Source organism: Suncus etruscus, chromosome 6 (assembly GCF_024139225.1).
Source record: "Suncus etruscus isolate mSunEtr1 chromosome 6, mSunEtr1.pri.cur, whole genome shotgun sequence".
Classification (NCBI taxonomy): Eukaryota; Metazoa; Chordata; class Mammalia; order Eulipotyphla; family Soricidae; genus Suncus; species Suncus etruscus.
Window position 1 is genome coordinate 33,803,897 of NC_064853.1, and position 24,577 is coordinate 33,828,473.

The following is a 24,577-nucleotide window of genomic DNA, read 5'->3' on the forward strand; positions in this document are numbered from 1 at the left end:
GGAGGACGCCCGGCTCGCGCGGAATCCCAACTATCTCAGCCCTGACCTCCGCACCTGGAGCGCGGCCCGGGGACCTTTTTCTTCGCGTTTCAGCTGAAGATTGAGTCCCCAGGAGTTAGGACTTCATTGCATTTTTTGGAGGGGGGGGGGGTTGGTGTTTGGACCACACCTGCCAGGGCTCAGGGGTTGCTCCAGGCTCTACGCTCAGAAATCATTCCTGGCAGGCTTGGGGAGACCCTACTGGAATCCAACCTGGTTAGGGGCATAAAAGTAAACAAACGCCCCCCCCAAGTGCTATCGCTCCAGCCCCTCCCCCTTTTATTGCCTTTTTAGTTCGAGAGCTATGGTATTAGAACTCTTTTTTTTTTTTGGTTTTTGGGCCACACCCGGCTGTGCTCAGGGGTTACTCCTGGCTGTCTGCTCAGAAATAGCTCCTGGCAGGCACGGGGGACCATATGGGACACCGGGATTCGAACCAACCACTTTTGGTCCTGGATCAGCTGCTTGCAAGGCAAACACCGCTGTGCTATCTCTCTGGGCCCCGGTATTAGAAATCTTGCCATGGGCAAGGCTGACACACACATACCCCCAACTGATCAAAGCGTTCTCCCATCACAAAGGTTCAAGGACCCAGAGCCCCATCCCCAGATCTGGAGGCCAGCTCCATTCACGTTTTTTACTAAAGCACCCACACAAGTTTCTGTGCAATGTACAAACACAAGCTGGGCCCTGGGGCTACTTACTGCCTTCTCGGAGCAGGGAGATGTAACCAGACTGACCAATCTCCAGATCCACACCCCGCAGGCTTCCCATGCAATGCCTAACCCCAAGATCCTAGGCAGTGACTCAGCACCCCCTCTGGTCCCCTCCTGGGCAGTAGGGGTGCACCAGTTTGCCCCCTACAATGTTGAATGGAAAAGGTTTCCCCTCCCCTGGGAGCACGGGGAACCCCCAGGCCTGAAAATCCCCCTAGACGAGACACTGCCCCTGGTCATACGTCCAGGCCCTCGGGGACTCAAGAAGGGTAGGGGGAACTGAGGCACAGAGAGGTGGAGTGACCTGGCCCGGCCACTCAGCGAGGCAGTGCAGGGGCTGGCCCGACCCTGACAGTCAGGGAGGCTGGGCTGGGAATGGAGGGGCACGAAGGATGGTCCACTCCAGAGAGGGCCACACTTGAGGGGCCTACCCAGGATGGAAGCCCCGCAAAGTAGGTTTGGAAACTTCCTGCTGCAGTGGGGTGACCCATTGAAGATCCTTGGGAAACAGAGCCCACAGTCTGAGTCCTGGGGGCCCCACGACAGTCACCACCAGGCCATAAGGCAGGCCTCTGGTGGGTAGTCCATGGCAACAGGAGCCTTTGTCCATTTGGTCAGCCCCATGGGGGCCTGGATGGGGGCCGCCCAATGTCCACTGTGATATTGGTGAAGAGAGGCTGCCGGGACACCTCCAGGACCCGGTACCGCACTGATGCAATGCCATCCTGCTTCATGGTCAACTTGGTGTTTTGGATCTTGGTAAACCTAGAGAAGAGAATTGGGTCCAGATCAGGGCTGGCCACAGGACCCAGCTCAGGATCTTTTGGGCTAAGCTTCCAGCCATCCCAGCTTTCTCCCAGGGGTGATTATGTGCTCTTGGACACTCCTTCACCTACCCAGACTGCTTTTATACTCTCTCCCTTGCCTTCCATCAAAGACCTCATCCTCGTCAGTACAAAAACAACCACATTTTCATGATCTTTCAGCTCAGACCTCCCTGTACTGCCTCAGACTAAGAGGGCACACCAAATACCACTGCCCATGTTAGGTGCATTGCCCATACCGACTGAACCTATCACCAACACCCATGCCTCAGCCTGGAGTTACTCCCTGAGCAGTCCCCAGGCTGGGCTTTATGCTTTAAGCACTAAAGATAAGCAGGAGCAGACAGTGAGGCTTGTCCTCCTGGGGCGAGTCTTCCCCTGAGGATGACCAAGACATCAACATTCTAAGGCATAACGAAGAGAGGAGCCAAGATGGCTACCTTGGAAAGAGAGGCTGGAGCCTCACAAGGATGGCAGGAGGGGGACCCTCCAGGTAGAGAGGGAAGGTCTTGATCTGGGAACTTCTTTGCACAGTAAGCAACCAAGAGCCTAATGTGCCAGGGCAGAAGATGCCCAGCCTGGACATTAGAGCATGTGCAGGCAGAGCTCTAAGTTTGAAGGAGAGTTCTTAGTTTAATCTTCTAGTGAAAAAAACACTGGGGAATTTCCTCATCTTGGGCAGAGGGAACAAACAGGGGGGAGCTGAGCTGTCACAGGGGAAGGGGAAGGATGCAGGGGAAACCCAGGTGATGTGACACAAAAGAGGCAGAGATAGGGGCTGGAGAGATAGCATGGAGGTAGGGCATTTGCTTTGCATGCAGAAGGACGGTGGTTCGAATCCCGGCATCCCATATAGTCCCCCAAGACTGCCAGGAGTGATTTCTGAGCGTAGAGCCAGGAGTAACCACTGAGCACTGCCATGTGACCCCAAAACAAAAACAAAACAAAAAAAGAGGCAGAGATAGAAAGTTAGATAGACTTCAATGTTTTGAGAGTGGCGAAAAAAGTACAAAGAGAGTATAGTGGGTAGGGCTCTTGTCTTGCATGTGACCGACCCAGATCTAATGCCCACTACCTCATATGATCCTCTAAATTCTGCCAGGGGTAAACCCTGAGTGCAGAGTAAGGAGTAAATCCTGAGCACTGCTGGGTGTGGCCCAAAAACAAACAAAAAAAAGGTAGGAACACAGAACTAGTTTTAAGTTTGGTTTAGTTTGGTTTGGGGGACACACATGGTGATGCTCAGGTGTTACTCCTGGCTCTGCATTTAGAAATCACTCCTGATGGTACATTGGGAATCATACGTTGTGTTGGGAATTAAAGCTAGGTTGGCTGCAATCAAGGCAAATGCCTTATCCACTCTACTACAACTCTGGTTCCAGAACTAGCTTCGAGGCAAAAGCAAGTAGATGGATGAATGACAGTTCACAGACAGCTCTTTCATGGCAAAGGTTTCTGGTTATCTTGCTACTTCCTGCAAGAAAGACAGACTTGACTTGTTGCTGATGGCTTCTAGATTCTGTCTTCCTCTCCTGGCCCTTGACTCTCCAGCATTTCTCCTTTTTTTCTTATTTTTGAGGGAGGGGTAGGGCCATACTTGGAAGTTCTCAGTGTTTCCTCCTGACTCTGCACTCGTAATTCCTAGTACTTGAGGGACTATGTGGAATGGCAGAGATAGAACCTAGGTCAACCTCATGAAAGGCAAGTATCCTGCACACTGTACTGTCTCTCTGGTCCTACATTTTCTTTTTCTTTTTTTTGGATTTTGGGTCACACCCAGCGGTGCTCAGGGGTTACTCCTGGCTCTATGCTCAGAAATCGCTCCTGGCAGGCTCAGGGGACCATAGGGATGCTGGGATTCAAACCACCATCCTTCTGCATGCAAGGCAAATGCTCTACCTCCATGCTATCTCTCCAGTACATTCTCTTTTATTTGTTGCTTGTTTGAGGGTAGGGAGTGCTAAACAGAAGCTGCTCATGTGGTGTTCTGAGGATGGGGAGACTATGCAGTTATAGGGATCAAATCTGGGGCTTCTGCAGGCTAAGTGTGAGTCGGTTCTATGAGCAACCTCCCAAGACACCAGAATTTCTCAAAAAACCTTTGCATCTCCTCTCTGGATGTTCATAGCTTGAGGCTTCTGTTGAGCATCAACCGACTTTTGTGCTGCAACCCCATCCGTTCACACCCTATGCAAAACAGGAAGCCTTTCCGTTCTTCTGTCCATGCTGTGGACAACATTGGATGCTGGGATTAAACCCAAGTTGACTGTGTGCAAAGTAAGTGCCTTACTGATTGTCCTATCTCTCCCACTAGCTTCCTCTGTTAGCCTGATGAACTCAGCTCTCTGCTCAAGAGGGTACGGGTCCCATATGTGTGGGCTGAGTAACTCTATGCACCTCATTCTCTTCTGGGAAACTTCTGGGGCCCATTCCCTCTTCCAACAGGGATATAGTTGCCTAGGTGCTCCACCGAAGTGCAGGAGCAGGATACCTGGGTGTCATTTCAGAAGCCCCTGGCACTGGCATGACTCAGAGAAAAACTGTCTACTCAGATCTCAGAGAAGTCAGCACTATATCCTCTCGCTGCCCTATTGTTTGGGCTACCAGATGGGAGTAGCCAGATGCAGAAGCTGTGCCAGCACCCGCTCTGTCCTCACTGACTTGGCATCAGTGAGGTCTGGGAACAACAATGAGAAGGTATCTGCACAGGCATGACTTGAGCCACACCCTTTGATTGCAGTCACCCTAGAATTTAGGAGAATTTTGGTTACCCAGAGTCCTTTCCAAAAGCAGGGATTAGGGGTCTTGGGACCATCTCTGTCTCTGAGGACCAGTGATCCTGAAAAGTCCCCTGGAAGGAATCAGGGGTCAGTAAGGGATCTTCGGGGTCAGGGGTGCTGAGGGTCACCTCTGAGGGTTGGGCTCGTTATGCTTGTCCCGGTCGTGCTTGATCATGCGGTAGCGGCCTATTCGGATGTCTGGGCGCGAGATCTTCATCCCAGTCAGGGAGATCCTGGGGGTGGGGACAGACGAACTGCAGCAGGCACCAGGGGGGCAAGGAACCCAACCAGTCTATGTCCCCCACACCCCTAGGACTCCGCCACTCCCGTCCTACTCACCGGTTGAAGATGTCGTCGTCCTCGCCACCCCAGCCCCAGTACTCATTGGGGAAGCCATTGATTCTCAGAAACTGGGATTTACTCAGGCCCGACACTCCTCCAAAGTAGCCGGCATAGGGCAGCCTAGGGTACGGAGGGTAGACATCCACGAGGGTCTGTGGGGGACCCCAGAGGGAGGACAGAGAAGTGCTGGGCAAAGGGTGAGGGCGGGGGTGCGGTGGGAGTGTGAGGCCCAGGTGCCCTTGAGAAGGGAGCCCTCACCTAAAGCCAAATTTGTCCATAGCTATGGCAAAGTGGCGGGGCTGGTCACCACAGCGGTACAGGTTCCGGTCATCCATTGGAACTAAGTCAACATCGCTGAAGATGAAGCAATTGTAGGCCTCGTCCTCCTTCAGCGCCTCGAGGAAGCCCACATTGAGCAGCTTGGCCCGGTTGAAGGTGTCCTCGCCATGCTAGGGGGCAGGGGTAGGTTTTGGCCTCCAGTCAGCAGATACAACCCTCCTCTGACCAACATCCACAGTAGTATCCAGGGTTTCTCCCACCCTGTCAGCATGCCTCCCGCCCTTCCTTATGTTTCCCTCAGATCCTCAAGACCAAATCCAAATGCTGACCCTGGACTCGCCTTTAGGTCTTCATGATCCTCAGAGCATGAGCTCAATCTCCACCCCAGTGGCTCCTTCTTGCCAGGTCCCTCATTGGCAGGAGCCCTACCTGGAACGCTTGTCACATCTGGCCCAATGCCCACTACAGCATGGTGCTTCCTTCCCTCCTGGTCCCTCCCAACTGGCATTCAGCATCAACTCACTTTCTCACATATACCAGCAGCGCTCTCCTTTACTGGTTCTCTTTCCTTTTTGGGGGTGGGGGTGGGGGTAGGTGGGCTTATTGGGACCTTCTTTTTTTTTTTTTTGGTTTTTGGTTTTTGGTTTTTGGGTCACACCCAGCGGTGCTCAGGGGTTACTCCTGGCTGTCTGCTCAGAAATAACTCCTGGCAGGCATGGAGGACCATATGGGACACCAGGATTCGAACCAACCACCTTAGGTCCTGCATCGGCTGCTTGCAAGGCAAACACCGCTGTGCTATCTCTCCGGGCCCATTATTGGGACCTTCTGCAGCTCAGATCCCTTCAGTTTATTCCCTCATTTTTTTTTTTAGAACCATAACCAGCTGTGCTCAGGGGTTGGTTATTCCTGGCTCTGTGCTCAGGAGACCATATGTGGTGCTAAGAACTAAACCTAGTTGTCATGTATATGTACATGTAAGGCTGCTGTACATACCTGCTGTACTCACTGCTCACTCTGGCTCAGGAGTCACTCCTGACTTGGAGAACCATATGCCATGCCAGGGTTAACTGCATGCAAGGCAAGCTCCCTATCTGTCATATCCCTATTTCTCTGTCCCCTTCAGAGTTTATTTACCCACAAGGTTAGCAAATTATATAAGAGAAAGTCTTCATGGCTAGCACTGCATGGGGAGACAAAAGAATGGAAGACAGGGGCCTGGAGAGATAGCACAGCGGTGTTTGCCTTGCAAGCAGCCGATCCAGGGCCAAAGGTGGTTGGTTCGAATCCTGGTGTCCCATATGGTCCCCCGTGCCTGCCAGGAGCTATTTCTGAGCAGACAGCCAGGAGTAACCCCTGAGCACTGCCGGGTGTGACCCAAAAACCAAAAACCAAAAAAAAAAAAAAAAAGAATGGAAGACAGGGCCAGAGAGATAGCATGGAAGTAGGTCATTTGCCTTGCATGCAGAAGGATGGTGGTTCAAATTTCGACATCCCATATGGTCCCCTGAGCCTGCCAGGAGTGATTTCTGAGCATAGAGCCAGGAGTAACCCCTGAGCACTGCTGGATGTGGCCCAAAAACAAAAACAAACAAACAAACAAAAAAAGAAGACAGATACTATTGCTGCTCTTAGTGCATGGTGCAGACACTTCTAAAGTGCCCTTTATTTCTGAGTCAGAGAGACAGTACAGCAGGTAAGGTGCTTGCATTGCACGTGGCTGACCCAGGTTTAATTCCTGGCACACCATATGATCCCTGACTCCATATGATCACTGATTATAGAGCCAGGAGTAAGCCCTGAGTACAGCCGGTTATGGCCAAAAAAAAAAACCCAAACATAAATAAATAGTCTTCAGCTTCATAAAAAATGTCCTAGTTTCTGTGTTATCAGCTAGAATCTAAGGATAGGAAAAGCAGGTGACACGTAGTATGTCATGTTACCTTTGCTTTTTTCTAGAGAAAATAATCTTTAGTTCTTTGAGTTTGTAGGTGCACTAGGGAACAAGCCTATCAACCCACACATTAGGGGCATGCATGCTGCCACTGAGTCACATCCCTGACCCCCATCTAATACACATTTCGGGGGGTTATGGGCCATACCCAGTGACACTCAGGGGTTACTCCTGGCTATGCACTCAGAAATCGCTCCTGGCTTGGGGGGCCATATGGGATGCCAGGGGATCGAACCATAGTTCGTCCTAGGTCAGCACATGCAAGGCAAATGTCCTACCACTTGTACCACCGCTCTGGCCCCTGTGCCACTGCTCCAGCCCCCGCGATACACACACACACACACACACACACACACACACACACATATATATATATATATTTTGGTTTTTGGGTCACACCTGGCAGTGCTCAGGGGTTATTCCTGGCTCCAGGCTCAGAAATTGCTCCTGGCAAGCACGGGGGACCATATGGGGCACCGGGATTTGAACCAATGACCTCCTGCATGAAAGGCAAATGCCTTACCTCCATGCTATCTCTCTGGCTCCTATACACATATTTTTTAAATTTTAATTTTAATAAAGTGGGGCCACAGTGGTAGTCCTGAGTACTACTCACTGGGTATAGCCCAAAAAGAAAATTTTTTTAATAAAGAGGGCTATACTAGTATTAATACTAATGTCCTTAACCTGCATTGTTACTGTTCCACAGACACCTCCAAAGGGCCAATATCCTCCACCCATCCCTAGGTCCCTGCTAGGAATCATCTTTGTCCCAATGGGAACCCTGGAGATGAGCAGCCTCAGTCACTCTCCAACTGAGCAGTCATAGAGCTAAACATCCAGGAACTACAGCACACAGAATATGTGCAGAAGGGTCCGGAGCGGTGGCACAGAGCATAAGGTGTCTGCCTTGTGCACACTAGCCTAGGATGAACTGTGGTTCGAACCCCCAGCATCCCATATGGTCCCCCAAGCCAGGAGCAATTTCTGAGTACATAGCCAAGAGTAACCCCCGAGCGTCACAGGGTGTGGCCAAAAAATATGTGCAGAAGCCACAGGGACCCCAGACCCCTCTCCCAGCAGCCTGGACACCAGGATAGGATCAAGCTAGATTCACTGTGTTCCTCACAAAATGACAAGCATAGGGTATTGCAGCTCCTTCTGGTCTGCAGGGTCAGAGCTCTTCAGAAATGGAATGGGATGGGACAACCCCCTGGAAGGAGCTTCCTGTGAGACCTTACCCCAAGCTCTCCAGACCTGATTGGGAGTTCCTGGAAAAGGGTCATTTTACGAAGGCCATGTGGAAGAAGAGGAACACCTCTGAACTGCTTCCTTCCTTTCCCTCCTTCCCCCACACCTGCCCTTAGAGACTGCTTGGCTCTCCCTCTTTAGCCAGACCCGCTGTTTGCCCACAAACTCAGGCACATCCTCATCTCTTTCCATTAAAACTCCCTCTTATGGCCACCGCCCTACCTTTAGTCTTCCCTATTCAGCCTAGTTTGTTTTTTTTTAAGTTGTCTCCAATTGGTTATTTGCATTTTGACAAATCTGATTCCTTCTCCAACCCACTGCAATCTGCTTCCACCCCCGGCCTGCCCCTGAAATGGCTCTCACTGAGCCCACCTTGTTGCTAAATCCACTGGACGCTCCTTGATCCATGTCTTCCTTCCACCACCACCCCCCCATCCCACTCCCCACAGTGCTGCAGCTGTTGAGCTTCCTTCTAAAAGCTTCCTCCTGGGCCTCTGGGCCCAGCATGCTCTCGGCCCTCCCACCTCTCTGGTCCCACTGGGCTGTCTCCAGCTCTCTCCACTGGGCCCCGTGTGTGGTTTTCTCCTCTAAGGCCCTGCATTTCTGGGAAGGGCAGCGGTTCTAGGAATCATCTTTGGAGTTAGAATGCTAGCACAGCTGGTAGGGAGCTTGCCTTTCACGCGGCCCACACAGGTTCAATCCTTGGCATCCCATATGGTCCCTCGAGCCTGCCAGGAGTGATTCCTGAGTGTATAGACAGGAGTAACCCCTGAACATTGCTGAGTGTGGCCTCCAAACTAAAGCAAATAGGAATCATCTCCCTACTATAGGTGGTACCCAGGTTGTTCTCTCCCCATGGCAGTTCTCAGTCCCAGACCCACACATTTATTCATGCGTCTGTGAAAGATTCTCTCTCACTGCCCCCAGACTTGTGAAGTGCATAAAAGAATGCAGTCACTGGCCCCCAGCCCTGGCCCAGTTTCCTTCTTCCACCTCACTCAGAGGTGTGGCTATCCACACTGCCAGCAACCAAGACTACCCCTCCCACCGTTCTCCACTGCTCTGCCACATGTCTCTGCACCCCATGACTGCTCCACTCAAATGTACCTTCACCATCTGTTTTAAGGTTCTCTTTCATGCCCTTCTAAGAAATAAATCTACAGGAGAGACAGTATAGCATGTAGAATGCTTGTCTTGCATATGGCTGACCCAGGTTTGAGCTCCAGCACCCTCCATCAGGAATGATACCTGATCACTGAGCACAGGAGTAAGTCCTGAGCACTACCAGGTGTGGACCTTCCCCAGAAAAAAAGAAGTAAAGCTACATGTTTCTCTTCACTTGAAGGAGGGATTGGGAGGGGAACCAGAACAATGACACAGCGGTAGAGCATTTGCCTTGCACTCGGCCAACCTGGGTTCAATTCCCAGCATCCCATATGGTTCCTGAGTATTGCCAGGAATGACCCTTAAGCTCAGAGCCAGGAGGAACCCCTGAGCACTGCCAATTATGGCCCCCAAACACAAAATAAATAATTACATAAATAAATAAAGTCAAAATTAAAAAGTTCAAAGGAGGGCTGGGGAATGTCCTGCAATGAAATCATGGGGTCCATGATGGGACTAACACCTAAGCTTCTGGGGGTCTGCAAGTAGCCTGTCTGCCTATGCCATGTGGCCTAATGTAATATGAATCCAAATGGCCCTAGGCAGATAAAAGGTCCCTCTCCTGCCTTAAAGTCTCAGTAAACATGCCCCATTTCTGGCTGGAATTCACACCTCCAGACTCAAACCTCTTTCAAGATCCCTCCAAGGTGGCTTCACCAACTGCTTCAGCCTCACCTTAGCTATTTCACCAGGTGCTGGACTCACACTTCAACCAACAGTTCCTGACCACATGAGACCTGTCCTCACTGGAGTCCCAGATCCCCATCTTAAAAGAATGCTTATGCTCAGGTGCCATCTCTGGCAGGGCTGACCCAGGTACAGGAGAACACTCTCAGGAAGATCTGAGCCTCAGTCTGGGTAGAGCTCACGTGCATGCAATGCTGCATGCTGGGGCCTCAGCTGAGGCCAGTCACTGGCCATCAGGGTGACTTTATCCCTGGAAATCTCCTTCCTTATGAGGCTCCTCCCAGAAGCTCTACATACTTCTGCCAACTGCCAATGCTCATATAAGGCACAGGCTCCTTGGCAAACTCACACCTTCCCAGCATGCACACACACACACATAGATAGATGCAGCAAACCTGGTTGATAACATAGATGCCGTAGCGCAGTCGCTGGCGCCTTAGGATGGGGTGCAGGTAGTGAAGCCAGTAGCGGAGGTGGTGCTCCCGGTGTCGGAAAGGGATGATGACCGCCACCGTCTGGGCTGGGATGCAGTCGGGGGGTGTGTAGCGGCCACCCAACTGCACACCTGGGTTCTCCCTCTGTACCCGCTCCAGTGGCATGGGGGAGGTGAACTCGATCAGCAGGCGGCCAACTGCAGGGGACAGCAGCAAGCATCAGACTTGACTGAATTCCAGGGACATGAGCCCACCCACTCTTCAACCTCGGGGTGCAAGGATGCCCCCAAAATCCCACTGGTGATGGCTTCATTTCAGGATAGAAGGATTCGGTCATTTGCCTTGCATGTGGCTGACCCTGATTCCATCCCTGGCACCACCATGTGTGATCTCCGAGTAGCACCAGATATAGGTCAAACCTCCCTTCCTCCACAAAAGTCTGTACCCTGTCTTACCCTCTCCCCCAATTAGACTGGGAAGCTCTACCCACCCCTAGAGGGAGGCCCAATACTGCAGGCTCACCTAGTCCAGGCGGCAAGTCAGTACAGGGTGGCAGGGCAGGGACTGTGGGGCCCGGCCAGGCACTGGGGGCCCCAGGGAGCCTGGAGCTGGGGGCAGTGCTGTTGGGCCGAGAGCAGTTGGGGCTGATGCTGGCAGCTGGGTGAAGGCCGCGAGCAGGGCTGCGGGTGCTGAAGCGGCTGAAGAAGGCCAGGTGCTGGGCGTAGACGTCAAAGTAGAGGATGACAGCCACCACGAAGTGCAGCAGGCAGAGGAGCAGCACCGCCTTGCAGACCCGCTCCAGCGTGCCCCCCAGCAGTCTGCTCATCCCGCAGGCGGCCGCCGGCCTGCCCGATGGGCCCGGGCATCCGGCTGCCGGCCTGGGTGGGGTGGAGAAGAGAGAAAAGAGCCTGCAGGTCAGAGCTGGCTACCTGCCCATCTCCTGCACTAAAATTCATGGATTCTCACACTCAGGGCTCCTGCCCCTTTACGTTCCTCCTCCCAGGACACATATTTTACCTACAGACACAGTTCCGGGAAACTCTCTACCCACATACCCGAGCTCTAATGTCCTCATCCTGGACATGTTCATGCATGGCTTGCCCTCACACTCGGGATCACGGCTGGCTGAGCCTTGGTAACACTTGTTTCTTCTTAAACAAGCAAACATCTCTGGTATAGTTTCTCTTTAACCAAGCAACAATATTACCTGACAAACCCTGGAGTCCAGGTGCCCCAGAACAGGGCAGCACTCCCCAGAGGGGTTTGCCAAGGAAGCCCATTGCTGAACCCCTATTATGTGGGAGCTGCTGATGTGTGTGTGTGGGGAAAGCTTACACTTAAGCTTTCAAGTAAGTTCTCTTACTTAGGAGGGGCCAGAGTGACAGTATAGTAGGGAGGAGTCTGTCTACACATAGCTAACCTGGGTTCGATCTCTGGCATGCCATAGAGCCCTGAGCAGCGCCAGGAGTGATTGATTCCTGAGTGCACAGCCAGGAGTAACTCCTGAGCATCGATGGGTGTGCCCCCACCCCCATCCAAAATAAGAAGGCTTCTCAGAAGTGCCAGCTGGGACCAGGTGGCAAGTGGTGCTTCACATATCTGGCTGGCCCAGATATAGGCCAGAAGTTTGGCGGCTCCCTTCCTTTCCTCTGGAGCAAAAATTCAAAATATAGGGTGGGGCGAGGAACAGCGCTCTTGTAAGACCTGAAGGACTAGCATCAACATCCTGGGGGTTTACTCAGCCCTGTTGGTGTTCTCAAAGGGATCTCTTGGCCTGGAAAGTCAGGCCCGGATCTTAGTTCTGGCAGAGGTTGCAAGAGCAGCCACCCCCATCTCTCTCTGTCTCTCTCTGTTTCTCTCTCTCTGTCTCTCTCTGTTTCTCTCTCTCTCTGTCTCTCTCTCTTGTTCTCTCTCTCTCTCTCTCTCTCTCTCTCTCTCTCTCTCTCTCTCTCTCTCTCTCTCTCTCTCTCTCTCTCTCTCTCTCTCTCTCTCTCTCTCTGGGGGCACCCCGCAGCGAATGTCCCTCACAGCCGCACAGCAGCACACTGTCCCTGCACCTCCGGGCCAGTCACAGTCACAGACACACCAGGGTCTGGGGCACAGCACACACTCACAAAGCCAGAGGTGGGGGGGCCCTGGACTTGCACGGGCCGTGTCCACGGGCTCCGGGGCAGCGCAGCATAGCTCGACCCACGTGCAAACAAACCCTAGCTCGGGGCAGGGGTTCTGGGTCGGTCAGCCGATGGCCAGGCTGGGGCGGGGCTGCAAGAAGCCTTAACACGTGTCACCCCTTTAAAGGGGGGAGGATGCACAGTGTGTGTGTGTGTGTGTGTGTGTGTGTGTGTGTGTGTGTGTGTGTGCGTGTGTGTGGACCCTGGGGTGGGGCGTGGATTTGGGGGAGTGTGGAGAGGGGCCACAGGGCTCAGAGCCTGGGAGGAAAGGAGGGGAGCGCCTCGGCCCGCGCCACGCGGCTGGGGCGAGCGAGGACAATGAGGGGGGCGGGCAGAGGAGCCGGGTGGGGGTGCGCGAGGGGGAGGGGAGGGGCCGGGCAGGCAGGGAGGGGGGTCCCGGGCGGGGATCGGGGGTCGCGCGGCGGCCCGGGGCTGGAACGTCGGGGCCCAGGGCCGGGGGGCCGCCCGCCCGCCCGCGCCCCCTTCTCACCCAGTCAATCCTCGGGGCTCAGCGGGAGGCGCCGCTCCGGGTCGGGCCGGGCTCCGGGCTCCGGCGGCGGCGGCTGCGGACAGCGGCTCCGTCCCCCATGGCCCGCCCCGCCGCCTCCCGCCGCCCGGTCGGTCAGCGGGCCCCTCGGCCCCCGGGCCGCCTGCCGCCGCCGCCGCCTCCGCCGGCCATGGAGCCGAGCCGCCCCGGGAGTGGGCAGGGCAGGGCAGGGCAGGGCAGGGCGGGGCGGGCCCGGGCGGCCGGGCAGGCAGACCCCAGGCAGGCAGGACCCACCCGCGGACCTACGGACCAGCGCGGCCGCCTCCCTCGATCCCTCCTTCCTTCCCTGCCTCCCTCCCGCGCTACGGCGCCTCGGAGGGGCAGGCCCGGCCCGCGCGCCCGCCCGCCCGCCCGCCAGCGCGCACCCGCGGCCCCCGCCTCCAGCGCGCCCACGCCCGACGCGCGCCACGGACGCGCGCGCCCGCCGGAGCCAGGCAGGGGACCCGAAAGCCCGGGCGGCAGCGAGCGGTGGATGGATTGCGCCCAGGGTTCAATGAACTCTGGGTGCCTTCGAGGTCCGGACTGAGGCTGTGGGTGGGCCGGGCGCAGGAGCGGGGTCTGGACTGCAGGGGAAACCCAGCCAGGGAAAGGGCTTGGACCTTGGGCTGGCCGGGATTCATCAATTCATTCATTCATTCATTGCAACATCATTCAGAGCAGCAGCCCGCGCAGAGAGGGTTTGGTCGGACACTTAGAGGTTTAGGAGCAGCAAGGCCCTGAAGCTTAGGAGCATTTACAGGCGCAAGGAACAGGGCCCTGAAGGTGGCTAGAGCTATGGCCACTGCAGGCTACACAGGAGGGGCGAGGGGTCTGAGCGGAACTAGTTAGTCACCGTGAATACCTTGAGAAGAGTTTCTGGGAGGGATCTAGTGGAAGCAAGTGAATCGACTTAAAACCCCAGGACAAATGAGGGGCTACCTAAAGGCTGGGCCTGGTATGCCACTGGGGCTAACTGGTGCTTAGCAGAATCAGCCCTGAGAACTTAGGGTGAGGAGGATTTACTGTCCACCTCTCTCTAGGCAGCAACTGGGTCCACAGCCCCAGACTCCCTTGTTGTTTTCAGCAGACTCAACGCTAGTCAGCCCAGGACCTCCCCACCGCAGAGCCAGCTCTGTTCAGAGCATGGATAGTACTACCAGACTGTCCACATGGGCACGAGATTGACCCCATGTGGGCCTCTTGTGGAAGGGGCAAAAAGGCAACAGAAGGGGCACGGTCCAGACAAATACCATGTTTATTTCACAAACACTGGGAAGACAAGATGGGGGTGGAACCTGGGGCGCAGCTGCACCCAGTCATCAGTGACCCACTCCCCATAACAAGGATCCAGCCAGGCAGTGCCCCAAGTCAGCAGGCAGCAAGAATGAGTGCAGGGAGGTCCCCTGAACACCAAGCTTCCTGAAAGGCTAAGAGACATATTGCCAGCTATTCCAGGAAAACCACAAATAAATAAGAGGGGGGCACGGCCCACCCACACAGACGATCTAGTCACCCATCTTCACTTTGGAAGTCTGCAAAAGAAAAACAGGAGAAATCAGGTAAGGAGAGAGGAACCCATAAATTATAGAGAATTACGTAAGACCAGACTTCCAAACCCACAGTAGGAGGAAAACACCCAAACAGATGGGGACTGGACAAGGTGGACATGCTATGATAGACCCCAACAGGGACACTCCCAGAATATGGTTCTGTGGACAGATAGAAAGAAGAGTACTAATACCCGAGGCAACCCAGCAAAGCACCCCCAGTCACCTAGACCCTCAGAAAATACTTTGGGGCACACACACACAACATGTTGTCTTATGCAGAAACCACCAGACACACCAACACAGACAGCTAAAGGTAAACAAGGATCCCCACTGAGAGACAAAGTAAGAGACTGAACTGGCAGGAAGAGACTACATGAAAGATGTAGAGACCTAAAGTAACAGAGAGAAAAATAGAACAGTTCTCAGTGATAACAGATTGGAGACAAAAATAAAACTTCAGAAAATAATCAGAAGATGAAATAAGGTGGTGGAAGCTATCAGGGACTTCTGGGTGAATAGGGAGGGGTAAGGGAGTGGGGGGTAAGACTGGGCAAGACTCAAAGCTCCCCCAGGTAGGCTCAGCACCTGAAGGATTGCCACGATGACACCAAAGAGGCCAATGGCACTGCCAAAAATCTCCACGATGAGAATCTTAACAAAGAGGCTCGGGTTCTGTGCATCGGCCAGTGCGGCTCCGCTGCCCACGATGCCCACACAGACTCCACAGAAGAGGTTGGACAGGCCCACTGTGAGGCCAGCCCCAAACATGGAATAACCTGTGGGATAGAAAGGGAGGAGGCCAAGCTAAAACACAGAGAGGCAAAGAGGGGCACAATTTGGACCAGAGGGAGCAATCACCACTCTTATACTGCCACAAAGGCCAAGAGATGAGAAAGTATCAAAATGAAAAGGCTAAACTGGGGTCAGTGAGGGTGCAGCCAGTGTGAAACCTTAGCTCAGCTACTTGGTCTTCACACAAACGTACCTGCATGGTAGTTTCGGTGCCCAATGTCTTGGGGTCTAGTGGCACTGAAAGGCTGAGAAAGGCAGAAAAGGCATTACCTCTAAGCCTGGTACCTGTCCATTATCACCATCAATAAGCAATACATGAAGTACATTGGAACTCCTGCCTACCCCCACCTGGTCCTCCATACCTCAGCCATGTTGCTAATGACAATAGCCATGATGATGCCGTAGATTGCCACAGCCTCGCAAAAGATGATGCTGGCGGAGGCAGACAACGGGAACACAGACAAGAGAAGTGAGAAAACAGCCTTCACCCAGAGTATTCCAGCCCACAAGGTGGCATTTCCCATGCAGCATTTTCCCACCACAGCCAGGGACCCTCCCTTACCTGACCAGGTTCTTGGTCTTGATCCTGGGGGCCTTCACCCCTCCTCCAATGATAGAAGAGCCGGTAATATAGATGCCCCTGGTGAAGGTTAAGTTACAGAATGCAGGGTCAAAGCTCGACAGTGGCCCCAGAATGACTAAAAACCCAGTGACACCTACTGTGACTCAACTCCTCCCCTGGGCCGCCACACTCCAATACTCACCATGCTGCCCCCACCACGGACAGGGAGATAGCAAGGCCAATGCCCAGATTCGACCACATGAAGGGGGAAATTTCAGTTAGAAACCTGGTATGGAGACAGGGAGGAAAGCAGTTCAGACCTGGTGGGGAAGAAGGCATACAACCCATTCCCTGAACTCTCCTAAGCCATGCTCAGGAGTCCACTCAACATTTCAGTACTCCTGCGAGAGGTCACACCGGGGTCGTGGTCAGGAAACTGAGCCATCATGCATGCGTGGGGATAAAACCAGAGGTCTCTGCATGCAAAAGCATGTGCTCCAGCCCTCTGAGCTCTTTCCCCAGCCCCACTCCCAGCCCTGAACATGGAAATAAGTCTTCCTATCTCCCTTACCATGCCACATCAAAGCGGAAGCCCAAGTCAAAAATGGTGTAACAGATTCCTGCAGCAGTAAGAGAAAAGGGTGGGGGGATTACAGGGGATTGGTTAGGAGTCCTTCCCTAGAGAAAAGTTGGCAAACTGGTCAATTTGCTCCCCAAAGGTCTTGCCTACACACACCAAGTTCCAGGGTGAGTCTTCAGACTTTCCACAGCGCCTCCATTTTAGGCCACTCCCATTCTAACACCCCTCCCTCAATGATATCCTCCTAGCCCCAGTCCAGACCAGCAACTGTCACAGGGCCTGGGGGAAGGAGAGAGCAAGGGCTCTGGCCAGACCCCACCAGATCCCGCCTGTCAGATCCTGTGAGCACCGCTGTTTACTCAACAAGATGGGAGAAGTGAAGAGGGGGGGGCGGCGTGCAGGAAAAGGGAACTGGAGCAGCCAGCCGGCTGGTCAAGCAAGCAACCTCCGGAGAGGGACGACAGCAAGGAGACGGGGAGGGGAGGCCGGACTTTTCTATGGGCCTGGGGCTGCTAACCGGAACCCGCCCGCGGCCCTCCTCATGCGGCTGGAGATCTAGATCTCCTCTCCGTCGGACCCAGGACCGGCCCGACAGGCGTGAAGCCCCGGAGCCTGGGCTGCAGAGCCCGCGCTGGGAATCTGTCATCCCAGGGCCTCTGCCCCACTGGGCCCATCCGGCCCGGCTAGTTAGAACCCGGACTACGGCCCCCGCCCGCTAGGGCCCAGCCTCACCCACAACCACCATGCAGGCCCAGAAGGCCACGAAGACCCCGGAGTAGAGCAGCACTAGCCCCGCCATGGCTGCAGAGACGGCAGGGATCGGATCGGTGGGCCAGAAAACCGCGTCCCTGCGTCCACCGTCCGCCCCGCAGTCCAGCCGCCCGCCCCGCAGCGTCACCTGACCCCTCACGTGACGCGAAGTTCCCATGTGACCTTGCGCGCGGGCGCAGAGGATTGTGGTCGTTGTAGTCTCGGTTTCGGAAGAGGGAAGAGGCTTTGTAAGGACACCTCTGATGCCACCTTGGGATGCCGGCCTGCTCGGCCTGCTCCTTGGCTTATAGCCCACAAGCGCGCAGCTCCCCGCCAGCCCGGTGGGTCCGTACAGTCCTGCCCAGCCTCTGCTCTGCCTGAAGCACCTTTTCCCCTCCGCCCCACTGACCTGCTAACCTCTACAAAACCCCCTAGGGCTCTTCCAAAAAACCTCCCTACCTCAGAGACAGGGTGCTAGGCCCTCTGCCTGGTGAGCTTTCCTTAAGATCATGTCCTTTCTCTCTTTTTTGTTGGGGGGGGGGGTCACACCCGGCAGCATTCAGGGTTTACTCCTGGCTCTGTGCTCAGAAATTGCTCCTGGCAGGCTCGGGGGACCATATGGGATGCCAGGATTCGAACCACCGTCCTTCTGCATGCAAGGCAAACGCTCTACCGCCATGCTATCTATCCAGCCCCGTGTCCTTTCTCTCTAACAACCAGGTGGCCCCCCTTTGGGGGAGAGAAGGCCAGCAAACTGTTTTAGGGGCTTCACTTGGCAGTGCTGCCTCTCCTTCAGTGACATCCTAGTCATGCCCATACCCAGCAATTGTTTGGAGGCCGTCAGGGTCACCACCACCACCACCACCACCACCACTTCCCCTGTGAGGTAAAAGGGATATAACTCAGTGGCAAGTCCAAGCTCTTCTGCAGGAATCAAAGACTTTTTGCTTGATTGTTTTATTTGTTTTGTTTTGGGGCCATACCCAATGATGCTCAGGGATCACTTTAGGCATGCTTGGGGGACCATATGTGGGTGCGTGATTTTGAATGTAGGTCAGCTGCTTTTTGGGGGGAAGGTTGGGCCACACCCAGTGATGATCAGGGATTGCTCCTGGCTATGTGCTCAGAAATCACTCCTGGCTTGGGGGACCATATGGGACACTGGGGGGGTCGAACCGCAGTCTGTCCTAGGCTAGCACTGGCAAGGCAGACAGTACACCTTGTACCACTGCTCTGGCCCCAAGCCAGCTGCTTTTAAGTGAAGTGTCCTATCTTCTGAACTATCTCTGGTCTCAAAGTATACTTTTTTTTTTTTTTTTTGGTTTTTGGGTCACACCCGGCTGTGCTCAGGGGTTACTCCTGGCTATCTGCTCAGAAATAGCTCCTGGCAGGCAAGGGGGACCATATGGGACACCGGGATTCGAACCAACCACCTTTGATCCTGGGTTGGCTGCTTGCAAGGCAAACGCCGCTGTGCTATCTCTCCGGGCCCTCAAAGTATACTTTTAGTGGCCTGCTAGGCCTCCATTGATGTGACTCCCTAACTCCTTACCTGAATTTGCCTCCTAACACCTCCATTCTTTTCAGTGGTCTCTGCTATTTAGGAAGAGGGGAAGAGGGAAGGAGTTGGAGAAGACATACCACATCCTGTAGTGATACAGGAGCAATTTCCTTCTGACTTCCCAGAGTGGAGGCTCTCTCAGTTGGCACAATGGGCTGCTAGGACTCCCTGGGTCTCTGCATACTAAGCACTCCAGTCATTTGAATTCTCTTCTTGCTGTTTCTTTTTTCTTTTTTTTATTAATAATTTTTATTTTGACCAAAGTGGATTACAAATCACTCACAGTAGTATTTTAGGTTCTTCCTGCTATTTCTTGAACATTCTAGCCCACGTACTACCCTTCTCTTATCCATTTGGCACCCCCTAATTTCCTTGTCATTTTTGCTCACCTTCAAAAAACTTCTTTTTGTTTTTGTTTTAGGGTCACATCCAGTAGCACTTAGGGTTACTCCTGGCTTTGCACTCAGAAATCACTCCTAGCAGGCTGGGGGTACAATATGGAGTGCTAGGGATTGAACCTGGGTCAGCAGCGTGCAAGGCAAAGATATTTTTTGTTTTGGGGTCACATCCAGCAGTGCTCAGGGGTTACTCCTGGCTCTACGCTCAGAAACTGCTCCTGGCAGGCTCGGGGAACCATATGGTATGCTGGGATTCGAACCACCGTGCTTCTACATGCAAGGCAAATGCCTTACCTCTATGCTATCTCTCCGGCCTCAAGGCAAAGATCTTATAGGTGGTGATATTGCTCCAGCCCCTTAAGATTATACTGATCACACTGTTTATTGTTGCCAGCTCCTCTTACACTCCTCCTCAGCTATATTTTGGCATACCAAGTACTTTGTGCATAACTTACTCCATATAAACACAATAATAATGTGTTAAGAACTGAAGCCATAGCACAACAGGCATTTGCTTAGGCATTTACTCAAGGCTCTGTACTCAGAAATTACTATAGGCACACTTGGGAGACCATATGGGATGATACGGATTGAACCTGGTCATCTGCATGCTAAGCAAGGGTCTTACTGTAGTATACTCTGACTCCAAGCAGAATTTTTTTTTTTTTGTGGTTTTTTTTTTGGGTCACACCCGGCAGTGCTCAGGGGTTATTCCTGGCTCCAGGCTCAGAAATTGCTCCTGGCAGGCACGGGAGACCATATGGGACGCCGGGATTCGAACCGATGACCTCCTGCATGAAAGGCAAATGCCTTACCTCCATGCTATCTCTCCGGCCCCTCCAAGCAGAATTTTAAGGAATACTAAAATGATGGTTTGTGAGAAATGGCAAAATAACAAATTAACTCCTGCTCATATCTGAGATCTCTGGTAACTCCATCCTCTCTCTTTTGTTCAGATACTGTTTTCTCCTGTTACTTTTTTCTCCAAGAACTAGTTTCATTGCCGTACTGCCATCAAAATCGCTGTATTCCAGAGGAAGATTCTCTGAGAAGGAACGGTTTCAGACGTGGCAACTACTTATGGAACATCACATCTCCCAGTGACACCATGAGGTCAAAAATTCAATTTAAATCTCCAACCACAGAACTTGTGCAGGCAACTACAGTGCTAGATAAATAAAAAGAAACCAAAGGAGAAAAGCATCTGATTTATTCAGATGTCTACACTTTCCCTCTTTGGGAAGAAGCCCGAGCTGGCGAAGTGCAGCAGTGTCCCAGGAGAACTTTCAGAGAAGCTCAGAGCTGTGTTGTACTCCCAGAGCACCTGAACATGACTGCTACCAGCATGACCAGGAAAGGTGTTCCCATCTGACTCATGTTTATATTCAAATAGCCACAATTGCTGAGTAACAGCGGCACTGGACAGAACAGGTCTGGCTCTCTGGTTCTCATCTAGGGGCATTTTTGTCCCCATAGGGGACATCTGTCAATGTCCAGAGACATTTTCAGCGTTTACGATTGGGGAAGGTGATTCCATTGGCATCTGATCAGAAACCAGAGATGATGCCAGGTATCCTGCAGTGCCCAGGGCAGCCTGCACAATAAAGAATGAGCTAGCTTCAATGGTTGTTGGACCAGGCCAAGAGTCAACAGTCCAGAACCAGTGCACAGGAACTGAGATGAACAAAGGTTGTGGGCTGCTCCCAAAACTAATGAACCCAAGAGGCTTTAGGCAAGTCCCAAATTAGCCCCCAGCTGTCAGGCACCTAGTAAGTCAATATGTGCTACACTATATGCCTGGATACAGCCTGCTCCATTCAGGCTCCTTAAGAACCAAAATGGTAGTGGTGAGAGAAATGGTACAGGTGTTGGTTGTGACTCTATTCGCCTGCAGCTCTGGCCCCACACTATCCGCTGCTCCCCTCATCCTCGTAGGCAATGGCGATCCCTCGTCTTCCACTCACGGCTCCTGTCACTGGAGTCTGGCCCAGGCGGGGCTGTAGGCCTTGCCAGCTCCGGGTGCTAAGGAAGGAAGCTGAAGAGGAACGGAGTAAGACTTTCTGGGCCGAATTCGGTCAGGGCTCAAAAGCCAAAAGTAAACCTGGGTGCATTTACCTGCAGGACTGCTCTCTGCCAGTTCCAGCTGCGGTCTTGGGATCAAGGCCGAGCCTACAGATTCATCTGATGGTTTCCACGAAGGTGGGGGTCGCAGCTCCCCAGTAATGAGTGACACATCTGGACTGCTCCACAGCTCTGAGTCAGGTGGTGGAAGGGGCACGTGGAAGGGAGATCCTAGGAGGGCAAGAAAAGATCCAAACTGGCTCGGGGACTCTGCCTCAAGATGTGTGAAGCTCACTAGGGGCAGTCACTTACCTGGCAGCAAATCAGCATAATGGGTAAGGTGCGGAGCCAGGCCTGGTGGGGGCCAGGCAGGGTTGCAAGCCGCCTCCAGCTCACACGGTGTCAATATGGGCCGGAAGTAGCTACCAGAAGGTTGGGGGGCTAGAGCTCCCAGAGGGCAGGCCAATAGCACAAACACATCCACCTCGGGGAAGTTGGCCAGTTTGGCAGGTGTGGGCCGCCCAAGAGCCAGTACATAGCTCCGCTTGCCAGCAGCCTGGGTGAGGTTCTTCAAGTGTCCCAGGGCCTCCCGGTGCCGGGCCACACCTAATGTGCCCGCCAACAGCCCCACCACACGGGCATCTCGCGCCCTCTCCACCAGATAGTGGCGACGGGCTTTAAGCCGCCTGGCACGGGCACCTTCGTCCTGAGTCCGGCCAGTCTCTGGGCAGCAGGTGAAGAAGGGCTGTCCCGAGGCCCAGCCCAACAGCAGGCGGCTCAGGTCTGGATCCAAGTCAGAGTTGGGGCTGGCCTCAGAGCTGCCCACATAGAAGGCACCATATTCTTCCAGACGCCTCCCCAGAGCCAGGGGGAAGCGGCGCCCAAAGCACTCCACTGGTAGGGACTCTGCCTGGAGGGAACTCTCTGGTACGGGAAGGGCAGGGCTGGAGACAAGAAGGTCTGAGTACTGTGGCCGCAGGAGAGCAGCCAAGGGCTCTGGAAGAAAGAGATAGTGTTAGGATTGGGGCCTGGCAAAAGAAACCCTTCTCCACCCCCTCATCAACAGAATATAATTCCCAAACAAAGGCCAAAACCAAACCTTTAATATAGGCCAGGGGTCCTCACACTATGACCCTCGGATTACATGCAGTCCACCAAGAACATATTTATCTGACCTGCTAGGTGTTTTTACCATCGCACCAGTCCTACTTAGCAGCCGACTTATCTGGGACCCGCAATGTGCATGCACTCTCCAACTTCCCTCCTTCTCTCTGTCTCTCTACTCTTCCTCTCAGTCTCAGGCAAGGGTCCTCAAACTACAGCTTGGGGGCCACTATTGTTCATAGTTTTTCTTTAAACTATAGTCCGGGCCTCCAATAGTCTGAGGGACTATGAAATGGACTCTTTACAAAGTTTGAGGACTCCTGATATAGGCCATGGGACACTATAGTGAACAGAGTCAGAGGTAGCCAATAGCTGCTACTCTTCCCTTTCAGCATCAAATCTCACCCAGGGCGTGGGCACAGGCTGGCTCACTCAACAGCACCACAGGTGAACTGCTCTCGAGCTTCAGGGCATGAAAGGCTTGAGCACAAAGTTCCAAGGCCACAGATCGCTGACCAAGAACAAAGGCCACGGGTAGTGGGCGGGATGGAGGGCTCAAGCAGGCAGGACCAAAATGAACCAGGGCCTGCACTCCGGCTTGCTCAGCACCCAGCACATCCACGCAGCAGCTGCAGGAGAGACACCATTAGTGAGTGGGCGCTCCTCAGAGGAACCTGTTATCCATGGCAAATAGGGTCAGAAAAAACACACTGTCATTTAGGGGAAGCCCATTATCAGGTGAGGAGTGAGGGAGTTAGCATGGGCGAGAAATAGCTACAGAGTTGGCGGGGGGGGGGGGGGGGGGGGGGAGGGCGTTGGCGGGAAACATGTTCACAGAGGGAACACCATTAGCACTGGCTTCCCTGGAAGGCCCCACCCTCCAGGCTTAAGTTCACACCTGCCATAGGCCGTGTCCCCCAGAATGAACATCTTGGACCCCGTGATCTCCTCTAGTTGTGCTGCTACGGCCCCAGCATCTCCCAAAAGCTGGTCAGGGAACTGGAGGGCCACCTGCAAGCAAGAGCCAAGAAGTCAGGTGAGCTTTTCCCCAAGCCCCACCCCCCCCCACCCTCACACCCCGGGCATCATCGTCAAAGCCCCTCTCGGGGAAGCCCTTCCCCAGCCTAATCCTCGAAAAATTCTCCCATGATGCGGATCCTTGGGGGGACCCATCCCAATAAGCCTTCCCTAGCCCGCCCTCACCCGCTGGCACCCCAGGTTGCGGATAAATCCAACGATTCGCTCCAGCTCGTACACTCGGCCCAGCTCCTCGAGAGGGGTTATCTGCCCCCCGGCGCCCGCCTCCCTTTGCAGCGCCGCCTCGGCGGGGCTGCTGAACGTAGACTCCATGAGGCACAGCTTAGTGATGGGGAGCAGAGCACACTTCTTCCAAAACCAGGTACCACGCTCCAAACAGGGAGACCAGGACACATGGGCCCCACAGTGATCACTTCCGGGGCATTAGGGCGGGGCTAAGTGCATTCTGACCAATCCTGAACCAGCGTAGCTTCCGCACTCCAGACCCCGCCTAGTGACCCCCAGCGAGCCAATGGGCGGCCTGAACCAGAGTCTAACGGGAAGCGGGCGCAGAGCCTTCTGGGTGTTGTAGTCCGTGGGCCTTTTCTCCGAACGCGGATACCAAGTTATTGCAGTGACGGCCGCTCCAGCCCACTGAACGCCGCTGAGCACTCGTGTGCATTCTACCAGCTAGGCAAAGTCGCTGAATCATTTTTCACTCTGCTGCTCAAGTGCCTGGGTTTGACGTCCTTGCTTAACACATTCGCTAAGAATGTGCAATCTTTGCCTCTTCTCCAGACCAGGGGCTGGGAACAGCAGCGCTCCCTAAGGGGGTTACAGTGTGAAACTAGATAGAAAACTTCCCAACCTGGCCTCTTTTAGGGCGCACTGACCTCCGGGAAGTCTGGGCAACCTGCCAAACACTGAGCTCGGGTGAGAAGAAACTGAAACGAGGATGACCTATGGGAGACCTCGAGTAATGCAAAGTTAGGAAAAATAAGGAAAAGGGGAGACTAGTGTTTCAGGAAACGGTTC

General features: G+C 53.8%; 3 protein-coding genes across 3 annotated transcripts; all 3 read right to left on the reverse strand.

Moving 5' to 3' along the window:
* Positions 1-643: 643 nt before the first annotated feature.
* On the reverse strand, positions 644-13,181 carry B4GALT2 (beta-1,4-galactosyltransferase 2). Its single transcript, XM_049774911.1, has 7 exons — positions 13,132-13,181; positions 10,993-11,348; positions 10,432-10,667; positions 4,960-5,150; positions 4,699-4,821; positions 4,488-4,592; positions 644-1,520 (listed from the first exon to the last, which is right to left on the reverse strand). The coding sequence occupies exons 2-7, from the start codon at positions 11,294-11,296 to the stop codon at positions 1,370-1,372; spliced, it is 1,110 nt and encodes a 369-aa protein (XP_049630868.1). The 5' UTR covers positions 11,297-11,348; positions 13,132-13,181; the 3' UTR covers positions 644-1,369.
* A 1,223-nt stretch (positions 13,182-14,404) lies between these two features.
* Positions 14,405-17,548, reverse strand: ATP6V0B (ATPase H+ transporting V0 subunit b). The gene is made up of 8 exons (XM_049775017.1): positions 17,384-17,548; positions 16,643-16,691; positions 16,274-16,357; positions 16,072-16,149; positions 15,872-15,941; positions 15,703-15,754; positions 15,303-15,493; positions 14,405-14,699 (listed from the first exon to the last, which is right to left on the reverse strand). Exons 1-8 carry the CDS (start codon positions 17,448-17,450, stop codon positions 14,673-14,675), a joined length of 618 nt encoding a protein of 205 aa, XP_049630974.1. The 5' UTR covers positions 17,451-17,548; the 3' UTR covers positions 14,405-14,672.
* Positions 17,549-20,553: 3,005 nt separating this feature from the next.
* DPH2 (diphthamide biosynthesis 2) lies at positions 20,554-23,948 on the reverse strand. The gene is made up of 6 exons (XM_049774872.1): positions 23,729-23,948; positions 23,424-23,536; positions 22,931-23,154; positions 21,734-22,417; positions 21,476-21,652; positions 20,554-21,395 (listed from the first exon to the last, which is right to left on the reverse strand). The coding sequence occupies exons 1-6, from the start codon at positions 23,873-23,875 to the stop codon at positions 21,268-21,270; spliced, it is 1,473 nt and encodes a 490-aa protein (XP_049630829.1). The 5' UTR covers positions 23,876-23,948; the 3' UTR covers positions 20,554-21,267.
* Between the last annotated feature and the right edge of the window lie 629 nt (positions 23,949-24,577).

Bases quoted from the DNA above. Each gene is read 5' to 3' on its own strand.
- B4GALT2 (XM_049774911.1), bottom strand. From the start codon at position 11,296: ATGAGCAGACTGCTGGGGGGCACGCTGGAGCGGGTCTGCAAGGCGGTG. The intron at 10,668-10,992 runs GTGAGCCTGCAG...TGTCCCCTGCAG, and splicing joins TGACTTGCCGCCTGGACTAG to TTGGCCGCCTGCTGATCGAG. The intron at 4,593-4,698 runs GTGAGTAGGACG...CCCCACCCCCAG, and splicing joins GACGACGACATCTTCAACCG to GATCTCCCTGACTGGGATGA.
- ATP6V0B (XM_049775017.1), bottom strand. From the start codon at position 17,450: ATGGCGGGGCTAGTGCTGCTCTACTCCGGGGTCTTCGTGGCCTTCTGG. The intron at 16,358-16,642 runs GTAAGGGAGATA...TCTCCATACCAG, and splicing joins TTCCGCTTTGATGTGGCATG to GTTTCTAACTGAAATTTCCC. The intron at 16,150-16,273 runs GTGAGTATTGGA...AACCTTCACCAG, and splicing joins TCCGTGGTGGGGGCAGCATG to GGGCATCTATATTACCGGCT.
- DPH2 (XM_049774872.1), bottom strand. From the start codon at position 23,875: ATGGAGTCTACGTTCAGCAGCCCCGCCGAGGCGGCGCTGCAAAGGGAG. The intron at 23,155-23,423 runs GTGTGAACTTAA...TCTCTCCTGCAG, and splicing joins GGGGACACGGCCTATGGCAG to CTGCTGCGTGGATGTGCTGG. The intron at 21,653-21,733 runs GTAAGTGACTGC...TTGCCCTCCTAG, and splicing joins TTATGCTGATTTGCTGCCAG to GATCTCCCTTCCACGTGCCC.